Genomic DNA, 12,244 nt, shown 5'->3' with positions numbered 1-12,244 from the left:
TTTGCAACTGACATATCCAATAAAAGGTTAGTATCCAAAATATATAAAGAACTTATAAAACACCCCCCCAAAAAATTAATCCAATTAAAACTGGGAAGAAGACACAGATATTTCTCCAAAGAAGACATCCAGATGGCCAACAGACACATGAAAAGATGCTCATTGTCACTTATCATCAGAGAAATGCAAATCAAAACTATAATAAGAAATCACTTCACACTTGTCAGAATGACAAAAGTCAACAACACAAGAAACAACAAGTGTTGGTGAGGATGTGGAGAAAAAGGAACAACACGCACTGTTGGTGGGAACACAAACTGGTGCAGCCACTGATAAACAATACGGAGATTCATCAAAAAGTTAAAAATAGAACTACTGTGATCCAGCAATCACATTACTGGGTATTTACCCCCCCCAAATATAAGAACACTAATTCAAAGGGATACATGCACCCTGTGTTTACTGCAGCATTATTTATAATAGCCAAGATATGAAAGCAGCCCATGTCTATCAATTGATGAATGAATAAAGAAGTGGTATTTTACAATGGAATATTTAGCCATCAAAAACAAAGAAATCTTGCCATTTCAGTAACATGAATGAGGCTGGAGAGTATCATGCTAAGTGAAATAAGTTAGAGAAAAACAAATACCATATGATTGCACACATATGCGGAATTTAAGAAACAAAATGAACAAGCAAAGGGAAAAAATGAGAGAGAAGAGAAAGAGAAAAAGCAAGAAACAGAGTCTTAATTATAGAGAACAATCTGATGGTTACCAGAGGGAGAGATTGGGACGAAGGAGAGCACTTGTCATGATGAGCACAGGGTGCTGCATGGACGTGTGGAATTACTTACCATATTGTACACCCGGAACTAATGTAACACTAAATGTTAACTGGAATCAAAATAAAAACTTAAAAAAAGAGGGGCGCCTGGGTGGCTCAGTCGGTTAAGCCTCCGACTTCGGCTCAGGTCAGATCTCACGTTCGTGGGTTCGAGCCCTGCGTCAGTCTCTGTGCAGACAGCTAGCTCAGAGCCTGGAGCCTGCTTCTGGTTCTGTGTCTCCTTCTCTCTCTGCCCCTCCCCCTCTCATGCTCTGTCTCTCTCTGTACCAAAAATAAATAAAACATTAAAAAAAATTTTTTTTAATTAAAAAAAAAGCTTAAAAAAAGAGTAATGATAGCAGTAATTTTAATTGTTTTTGTTATTGTTTATTGTTTAGAAGAATGGGATCCCACTTCTCACATCCTTCTTTGCTTTAGTCAACTGCTTATGGCTACTGAATAAAACCACGGGGATCATTTTCAACCACATATGGCTCATGGAACACAAGAGGACTAAAAATATAGCAAGAGCGCTAACACAAGCAAGTGCATCGAGCCACAACTTTTCTCTTTAAATCATATTAACCTCAGTTTCTGGTTATTAGAACAAGGCTGGGAGAAGAATATTTCTAGTTTAGTTTTTAAATTTTTTTAATGTTTATTTATTTTTGAGAGAGAGAGAGAGAGAGAGCCAGCTGGGAAGCATCAGAGAGAGAAACAGAATCAGAAGCAGGCTCCAGGCTTTGAGCTGTCAGCACAGAGCCTGATGCGGGGCTTGAACTCATGAACCACGAGATCACGACCTGAGCCGAAGTCGGTTGCTTAAACTGACTGAGCCACTCAGGCGCCCCTCTGTTTTTTTTATTAAATATTTTAAAATGGTAATTAATACAGAGTCATGGGAAAAAATTGGAAAATTAAGAAAAACATAAAATGGCTAAAAAAAATTCTCATAGGATCCTATTACTCAGAAGCTATCACTGTTAACATTTTAGCATATTTCTTTACAGTTTATTTCTAACATTGTTTACGAAGTTATAATCTCATTAAATAAAAATTTGTTTACTTTCCTGTTAACTTACCTTGTAAGTTTTCCCATGTCATTTAAAATTCTTTGTAATAAATATTTTAATTGGTTTATGATATACGATTTATGAATGTATCACCTTTTTCTAAATCATTTTATTAATGTTGCTTCCACTTTCTTTTTTTATGTGTGTTTTGAGCATAAATATTTGTCTAAATATAAACTTTTTTCCCTAGAAATAGATTAGTAATGTGGAATTACTTCCTATGTATTGTGGTAAACCCTGGCTAAGCTAGACTGTCCTGACGCTTTGTTGCCCAGAAGATATTTGGCCAGCACTATACAGCGATGGCCAATATGGAATGGTTGCATCAGAAGTTGCATGGGTGAAATTATGGTCATGTTAGGGCTTTCCATGATGTGAAAGGACTTCACCTTAAGTAGATGGGTAATAGTCATTACAACCCAAGTGTGTATCCTGTGAGCAAATGGGGGGATGTTTGAAGCCATGCTCACTGATGACTGACGGCTGCTGGCCTCATGTGTTTCTTGCTGAAATATGTACACTTTAAGTTTATTGCAATAAAAGAGTAAGTAGGATTATGTATATATGTCTTTGTGTTCATTTTTGCCAGTTGTTGCAACTAATTTTCTATAGGTTAATTTTTGGCAGTGGTTAGTTAGGACACATATTAAAGAGAGATATAGCTACATTAGAATAAGGATATCTTCAGCATTTAATTAGGACCATAATATCATTCATTGGGAAGGGAAGTCCACATTTTACAAACCTGGCAAATCTACTTCAGACAACAAACAAAAGAAATAAAAACAGGCTAATTGTATAAACCATAGAATGTGCTTACCTTACCAGAAAAACAATTTTAGGGAAAGAAAATTCACCAAAGGATATCTTACCCTGGCCTGGGATATCATTAGGAAGTTTGTGGTTCTTCCAGATGAATGCGGGGCTGTCTTCCTTGGGATTAGTCCTATTTACATGCGTGTCATAGGTCAAGAGAACGTTGTACTGTGCCAGGGCATGAAAAAGAAGGATGAACAGGAAAAGACATTTTAGAATGACTACTGCTGAGACTGTCCTGCCCAGTGACATTTGAATTTCACAGTAACACTTCGCAATGACACAAGGTAATGTTTAGCAGCCAGGAGCTAGCTAGGTAGCATCCACTTATTGGTTCACAGCATGCGAGTAGATTTAAGCTCCAGACAGGTCAGTTATTTTGTTTCTTTATGATCATATACTATATGAGTAACTCCTACCCAATATAGATTCTTTGGGTCTTTAGAGAACTAATTCAAACCTCTTATTTTACAAATGTTAAAATAGAGACCAGAAGAAATTGATGATTAACTCCAAGTCACATGACAAGTGAAGAACCAATGTTTTCCACAATACTAAGTTGCTTCAAAAATAATATCTTGAGAAAATGCACCACAGCTAAAATCCACTTTGGTACATGTCAAGGAGCTCTGACATAATTATACATTTAAATTCTATCAATTACATAATTTTCAAATCTCTTCTACCCTTTTGCTCTAATGTACTGTCTTGTACATGATGCTAATTAGGTTTCTAAAAGAAAAGGTTTCTTTTTCAAGCAATCCACCAATGGGATATATTAATATATCCTTACATTTTGGCTGCATATATTGACTCAACTTTGTAAGAGATATCTGAGAAATGACCATCTTTCTAAATTCAACACCTTTCCCTCAAAACTTTCTGGACTAAAGTTTTACATCTTTAGACATGTACTTTTAACTCAAAAGTATGATCTAGAATTGCATATATTGAGGACTAAATATCCTAACATTTGGGTACAGTACCTTGACTTCCTATTGAGGTTTTTTCTGGAGGCAGAATAGCTTATCTATATCCTTGTGTTTTGAGAATTAGTCCCTGGTTGCCCATATGTATTATACAGCACAACTGATGGCACTAGATTATTGAAAAATTCAACTAGATTTACCTTTATTGAAAAATTCAGCTAGATTTTCCTTGAGAGAGAGTAAGAGCACAGAACATTTTTCATGTTGAAGGGCAGTTATGAGGCTGATGTAGGTTCGTACCACATGTATTTGCTTCTCTCCGAGGGAATCATCCAGGTGGAAATAACTTCGAGGGGAGTATAGTTATCTTTGCAGTTACTACTAATAACTGGAGCATTGGTGACCCTTTTTTAAAGGTGTTTTCCATTAAAGATATCTTTTTCAAGGGAGGTCAATATATATGCTAACTATACATCTTAAAGATCTCATAATGATCACATTATAAAATTACATGAAAAAATGAATAACTCTTTGTCTTAGATTCCTAATTATGTCAGGACACAATGTCTTAAAGAAAAATACTTTCTACTGACCATTTGGTTGGCTCTAACAGTGGCTTTCATCGTTTGTGATGGTCATGGTTTTGGGTGACATACAGATAGGTGTTTTGATTTTAAATTAATATATATTAATAATAATTGATCAGCCATCAATTATATGCCAGATAAGAAGCTAAGCACTGGAGACATAGAGAAGTAAGACCTGCTCCCTTTTTTTAAAGAACCTGTATGGGGATGCCTGGGTGGCTCAGTTGTTTAAGCTTCTGACTCTTGATTTTGGCTTAGGTCATGATCTCATGGTTTGTGAGATTGAGCCCTGTGTTGGGCTCTGTGCTGACAGGGTGGAGTCTGTTTGGGATTCTCTCTCTGAATCTCTCTGCCCCTTCCTCTGCTCTCTCTCTCTCTCAAAATAAACAAACTTTAAAAAATAAAGAACCATCGCTTCTCAGCCTTTTCGCTAACATCAAGTGTAAAAAATAAAGAACCTATAGGTAGGTGAGGAGAAAAGATATATATAATGTGAATAAAAACATGACATTATAGGACCATTTGTGCCAGAAATATTGTGTAATTAATGATTTTCATGAGTTAAAATGGAGAGAACAGGGAATGTTTCATTGAAATTTTTAGCTGTGGAAATGAATAAACAATTCTTAGGAGAGAACTGTCATCCTGTCATTGGTATCCCATCAACAGTCTGGTCTTTATATCAGTGTATTCTGGGTGGTTATTTTATATATAGTTAATAGAGTAGGCATATTCCAAATAAGATCAATGGGTCAAAATGCTTAAAGAATACAGTTCCAAGCAGGGCATAATTGTGAATTTGAAATAAATGACTTGCAGATCTTTAAACACAATTTCTCTAATTCTGCTATCACTTGCCTTGTAGTTATCCTTCCTCACCTAGCAACTTCACCCCAAATTCCTGATAAGAAATCAGACATACTTTGTTGGTATCCACAGAAGTATACAGAAGCAACATAGTGTTGTCAATATCCCCACAGTCGTCCAAAGTCACAGGACCCGCATGCCCTAGGGCAAAATCATAAAGAGTTAGAGGTTACTTTTGACAGAAAAAACAGTTAGATCCTTATAGAAGGTATGAAATAGGCTCAAATTGCTCTACTGAAAGATTGTCATAATGAGCATATCAGAAGGAGTCTCCATTAGTTCCTGGCCCTGAGATCACTGATAGACATTTATTTTAATGTTTATTTATTTGAGAGAGAGAGAGAGAGAGAGAGAGAGAGAAAGCATGAGGAGGGGAGGGGCAGAGAGAGAGGGAGAGAGTGAATCCCAGGCAGACTCCATGCTATCAGCGCAGAGCCCAACGTGGGGCATGAACTCACAAACCTAGAGATCATGACCTGAGCTGAAATCAAGAGACAGATGCTTAACTGACTGAGCCACCCAGGCACCTCTCTCTGATGGATATTTTTAAGAGAGATCTTAATTAGTATTTAGTTAGAAGGGAAATTTTTTTCATTGCATTTAGGATGAAATTAAATGTAATCAGCCAATAGAATCCTTCTAACTATTAGTGAAAAGTTTTTACTAAGAATATTCACTAAAGTAGTAAAAATTTTCCATATACTATGTGATTTCTGGATTATCGCATTACTAACTTTACATGTCCAGTTTTCAACAAAAATATCACAAGGCATATTAGGAAACAGAAAATTGTGGCCCAATCAAAAGAAAAAAGAAATAAACCAGCAGAAACTATTCCCTGACAAAGACCTGATGGTGGATCTAATGGACAAACGCTTTAAAACAACTGTCGTAAAGATGCTCAAAGAACTAAAGGAAGAGATGCATAAAGTCAGGAGAATAATGTATGAACAAAATGGAAAAAGAGAAGGAAACCCTAAAAAAGGAAACTGAAAGGAAATCCCAGAACTGAAAAATACAATAACTGAAATAAAAAATTCGCTATGGAGATTCAAATGCAGATCTGAGCAGGTAGAAGAAAGAATCAGTGAACTTCAAGGACAATGAAAATTATTAAGTCTATGGAACAGGAAAAGAAATTGAAATGAACAGAGTTGAAGGGGCCTGTGCAACACCATCAAGCAGACCACCATATGCATTGTGGAAATGCCAGAAGAAGAGAAAAGTGAAGAAGAAGAAGAAGAAGAAGAAGAAGAAGAAGAAGAAGAGGAAGAGGAAGAGGAAGAGGAAGAGGAAGAAGAAGAAGAAGAAGAAGAAGAAGAAGAAGAAGAAGAAGAAGAAGAAGGAGAAGAAGGAGAAGAAGAAGAAGAAGTAGAAGAAGAAGAAGAAGAAGAAGAAGAAGAAGAAGACGACGACGACGGGGAGGAGGAGGAGGAGAAAGGGGTAGAGATAATATCTGAAGAAATAATAGCTAACAATTTCTCAAATTTGACAAAATACATAAATATAAATATCCAAGAAGCTCAATAAACTCCAATAGGGTGAATTCAAAGGGATCCACACTGAGACACATTCTAATCAAATTGTCAAAAGCCAAAGACAGAGAATTTTGAAAGCAGCAAAGCAGCAAAAGAGAAGTGATTTGGCACATATAAGAGATACTCAATAAAATTTTAGACGCTTCTCATTAGACGTGTTGAAGGCCAGAAGGCAGTAGGCTGATCAAAATGCCAAAAGGAAAACTTTTCATCCAAGAATACTTTATCGAATGAATCTGTCAAAAGTTAGGGTAAAAGTAAGACATTTCAAGATAAACAAGAGAGTCTGTAACCACTAGAACTTGCCTTGCAAGAAATGCTAAAGGGAGTCCTATAGGTTGAAATAAAAGTACACTGTACAATAACTCAATGCCATATGAAGAAATAAGGATCTCAATAAAGGCAAATGCATGGGCAATTATAACATCTAGCATTATTATAACAATGGTGTGTAATTCCACTTTTCATTTTCTACATGATTTAAGGGATGAATGTGCTAGTCTAAAAACTAGCATTATTGTAACTGGTTTGTAACTCCACATTTTGTTTTTGACATAATTTAGGAGATAATGCTTAAAATGTCAATGTGTTTGGACACGCATGTATAAAGATGTAATTTTGCAACATCGATGTCTGAAAGAGGTGAGAATGGAAGTATTAAAGCTGGAGAGGTTTTTTTTTTAACTTTATCTATTTATTTTGAGAAAGAGAAAGCATACCAGCTGGAGAGGGTCAGAGAAAGAGGGAGAGAGAGAGAATTCCAAACAGGCTCTGTGCTGACAGCACACGGCCTAATGTGGGGCTTGATTCTACAAACTTTAAGATCATGACTCGAGCCGAAATCAAGAGTCAGATGCTTAATTGAATGAGCAATCCCTAAAGCTGTAGAGTTTTTTTTTTAAATGTGAGTGAAGTTAAACTGGTATAAATTCAAATTAGAATATAATAATCTTAGAGTGTTAACCATAATATCCATGGTAACCACAAAGGAAATAGTTAAAGAACACAGAAGACAATAATGCAGAAAATGAGAGACAAAAAACTATAAGGCAATAGAGAACATATAGCAAAATGATAAAAGTAAATCTCTTCTTATCAGTAATTACTTTATTATAAAATAGATTTTATTTTGATTGGAAAATCAAAGATAGAGATTGGTAAATTATATTTTAAAAAATTATTATATATGATATCTATAAGAGACTCACTTTAGATTCAAAAACACAAATAGGTTGAAAGAGAAAGGATGAAAAAGGATTTCCTACGCAAATAGTAACTGAAAGAGAGGAGCGGTAGATATATTATCAGACAAAAAAAGTTTATAAGAGAGAAAGGATATTGTATGTTAACGAATATTTCAACACAGCAAGAAGATATAACAATTATAAACATTTATGCACTTAATAATGACTACCAAAATATATGAAGCAAAAACTGACAGAATTGAACATAGAAATGGACAGTTCTAAAATAATAGTTGAAAATTTCTATACTTAACTTTTTTTAAGCTTGTTTATTTTGAGAGAGAGGGAGGGAGGGGAAGGAAGAGGGAGAGAGAGAATCCCAAGCAGGCTCTGCACTGTCATCACAGAGCCCAACATAGGGCTTGAACATACAAACTGTGAGATCATGACCTGAGCTGAAATCAAAAGTCAGACGGTTAACTAACTGAGCCACCAAGATGCCCCTCAATACTTCACTCTCAATGATGGATAGAATAACAAGACAAAATAAGTTAGGAAATAGAAGACTTGAACAGTACATCAACTAGATCCAACAGAATGCAGAACATTCTACCTGACAATAGAATACACAATTATTCTCAAGTGCACATAGAACATTTTCCAGGATAGACCATATGTTAGGCCACATAGTAAGTCTGAATAGATTTTAAAATATAGGTATTTTACAAAATGTCTTCTCCGACCATAAAGTCAGAATTCAATAACAGAAGGAAAGCTGGAAAACTCACCAATTTGTGGACGCTTAAACAATTAATGGATCAAAGAAAAAAATCACAAAGGAAATCTTTAAAAACCTAAAGACAAATAAAAATGAAAACATAAAATACCAAAGCTTATGGGATACAGCAAGAGCAATGCTAAGGAGGGAATTTAAAAAAGTAAATGTTTACATTAAGGAACAAAAACAAATGTAAATAAAAAATCTAACTCTACAACTTAAGGAACCAGAAAAAGAAGAACAAACTTAACCCAAAGCTAGCAAAAGGAAGGAAATTATAAAGATTAGAGCAGAAGTAATTAAATATAGAATAGAAAATAACAGAAAAAAATTCAGTGAAAATAAAAGTTGGTTCTTCAAAAAAGAAAAATTGACAAACTTTTAGCTAAGTTAAGAAAAAGGCTCAAATTACTAAAATAAAACATGAAAGTGGGGACCTTATAAATTCTACAAAAAAATTATTATGAGCAATTCTATTGCAACAAATTGGATAACCTAGATGAAATGAACAAATTTCTAGAACCATAAAACTTACCATGACTAAACCATGAAGAAATACAAAATTTTAATAGATCTATAACTAGTAAGGAGATTGAATCAGTAATCAAAATCTCCTGACCCCCCCCTCCCAAATCCTGGGTCTAATAGTTTTATTGGTCAATTCTACAAACATTTAAAGAAATTAACACCAACCCTTCTCAAACTTTTCAAAAAACAAACAAACAAACAAATCTTTACTGGAGGGACCTTCCCTAACTCATTCTCTATGGCCAGAATTGTTCTGATATCAAAGCCAGAAGATGAAATCAAGAAATGAAAACTATATGTCAATATTCCTAATAAACACTGATATAAAAATCCTCCAATAAAATATTGGCACAAAGAATTCAGCAGCATATTAAAAGAAATATACACCATGACCAAGTGAGATTTATTCCTGGAATGCAAGGATAGTTCAACATATAAAAGTTGATCAATATATCACATTAACAGAATGAAGGAAAAAAATCTTAGCAATTTGATGAAGAGAAAGCATTTTACAAAATTAAATACACCTCAATGATGGAGCAACAAACTAGGAATAGAAAGCAACTACTTCAACATAATAAAATCTATCTATGAAAAACCCATAACCACATCATACTCAGTGGTGACAGACACTTTTCCTCTAAGATCAGGAACAAAGCAAGGATGCCCATTATTGCCACTTTTATTAAACATAGTACTATAATACCTCACCAGAGCACCTAGGCAAGAAAAAATTAAATGTGAGTATGCAAACTGGAAAGGAAGAAGTTATCTCTAATGACAGATAATAGGATCTTATATGTTAAAAATTTTCAAGATTCCATAAAAAAACCTGTCAGAGTAAGTAAAAGAGCAAAATGGCAGGATAAAAACTCAACAGTGAAGAATCAGTTGCATTTCTATACACTAACAATGAATATTCAAAAAAGGATATTAAGAATATAATTCTAGTGGCAGTTATAGGCTTCCATTAATGGAATGAATAGGTCATAGTGACAAAACATACAGGAAATATAGTTAATGTAAGTCAAAGGTATAGAGAATATGGCACTATAACAGCATTGTATAGTGGTGGATGGTAGGTATACTTGTGGCAACCATAGCATAAAGTATAGACTTGTGGAATCACTATGTTATATGGATAAAACTAAGGTAACATTGTGTGTCAGCTATATTTCAATAAAAAAGAATATAATTCCATTTATGATAGTATCAAAAATAATAAAATATTTAAGAACTCACTTAACCAAGGTGAAAGACTTATACAAAAAAAAAGCCCTAGAAAACATTTCTGCAAGAAATTAAAGAAGACATAAATAAATGGATACTTCCCATGTTTATGCAATAGAAGAATTAATATCATTAAGAAATTGATATTACCCAAAGCAGCCTACAAATTTAAGGCAATCCCTGTCAAAAATCTCAATATTTTTTTTTGCAGAAATAGGAAAAGACATTTTAAAATTCATATGGAATTTCAAGAGATGCTAAATAGCCAAAACAATTAAAAAAGAACAAAGATGAAGGACTCACTTCTTAATGTTAAAACTTACTACAAGAGCTACAGTAATCAAAATAGTATGGTAGTATGGTACTGGCATAAATTCAGATCTATACACAAATCGAATAGAATAGGATGTTCAGAAATAAACTTTTGTATACATGGTTAAGTAATTTTCACTAAGGATGACAAGACCATTCAATGGGGGGAAAAAGTATTTTCAACAAATGGTGTTGGGAAAATTGGACATCCATATAGCTCGAAGTGCATCCTGACTTAAATGTAAAGCCTACAACTATAAAACTCTTAGAAGCAAACACAGAACAAAAGTTTCATGACATTGGATTTGGCAGTGATTTCTTAGATATGATACTAAAGTCAAAGGCAACCAATGAAAACTTAGGCACATTGTACTTCACAAAGATTTTAAAACTTTGTGCATGAAATTATCAACAGAGTAAAAAGACAACTCACAATATAGAGAAAATGCTAGCAAATCATATAAATCTGATTTGCTATTAATATCTAGACAAAAAAACTAAAACAATTAGAAAAGGAGCAAAAGACTGAAGAGACAATTTCTAAAGAACATATGCAAACATATACATTATCAACACAGTAAAAAGACAACTCACAAAATAGGAGAAAAAAATTGCAAATCATACATCTGATTAGCTATTAATATCCAGACAAAAATCCAAATAATTCCATTCAAAAAGGGGCAAAGGATTGAAGACACATTTTCTAAAGAACATATACTAATGGTCAATAAGGCCAATAAGCACATGAAAAGGTGCTTGATATTGCTAATCATTAGAGAAATGCAAATCAAAATTACAGTAAGATACTACTTCATACTCAGAAACATGTGTTGGGAACTTTGGGATGGTGTTGTTATGAGAGGTTTTGGTAGCTTGAGGGGTAACACAGGGTCCCAGATCCCTAAATGATAGGAAGGAGATATGGAAGGACCAAAATCAAATGTCAGAGATTTCTCTTCTTGCTAGTCTCTAAGCATATTCGGGACATCACTGCCCAAAATGCCCTGTGATGAGCTTGTTTATAAGTACAAGGTCCAAGCCATTTGCCCTTTCTTTGGTATTGAAAGATTCTGAAATCCCAAAGCATAACCTGGGGTCCAGATATCAAGAATAGCAACACCCAAATTTATGCAGTGATGTTTGCCTCTAGGTTCAAAGATATTTAGCTGCTGATTGATCTATTGTCAATCCCCTCTTTGCTTCCCAAAGTCCGTCCACGAATCCCATATTTCTTCAGCTTTCTATAAAGTGTTAAGTTTTGTTATTGTATGCTTTTAGGAGACAAGTACCTTCAAAAGTGAGGTCCTTGAAGGCGTGTGCAAATTTGGGGGTGGTAACAGCTTCTCCATTTTCAAGAAATATCTTCAGCATGTGTCCAAAGAGCAAGATGCCATCCAAGTAGGCAAGAGCAAAGTCATTTTTTGCCTGAATGAAAAAGGAAAATCTCAAAATGAGTTCCAAAAAGGGATTTTGGTCTTGAGCCTGAAACAAAACATTCTTGGGGTCAGCAGAGCAACTGGAAAGGTAAAGGGACATTAGGAGAATTAGAGGGATGGTATTAAGTCTTTTGGAAA

At 34.5% G+C, this 12,244-nt stretch overlaps 1 protein-coding gene across 2 annotated transcripts in view; it reads right to left on the bottom strand.

The window, feature by feature from the left end:
• The window catches only part of GUCY2C (guanylate cyclase 2C), a 113,818-nt gene that overhangs the window by 39,531 nt on the left and 62,043 nt on the right, over positions 1-12,244 (bottom strand). For both annotated transcript variants that reach the window (XM_029955695.1, XM_029955694.1), the window contains 3 exons: positions 11,960-12,095; positions 5,156-5,241; positions 2,774-2,885 (listed from right to left, as the gene is read on the bottom strand). In XM_029955695.1, coding sequence (XP_029811555.1) covers positions 2,774-2,885; positions 5,156-5,241; positions 11,960-12,095 — 334 coding nt within the window. The remainder of the gene's footprint in view (positions 1-2,773; positions 2,886-5,155; positions 5,242-11,959; positions 12,096-12,244) is intronic.

The sequence above is a fragment of the Suricata suricatta genome, chromosome 10, assembly GCF_006229205.1.
Source record: "Suricata suricatta isolate VVHF042 chromosome 10, meerkat_22Aug2017_6uvM2_HiC, whole genome shotgun sequence".
In the NCBI taxonomy this organism is placed as follows: Eukaryota; Metazoa; Chordata; class Mammalia; order Carnivora; family Herpestidae; genus Suricata; species Suricata suricatta.
Note: the sequence above shows the minus strand (reverse complement) of the source record. Positions and strands in the feature narration are given on the sequence as shown.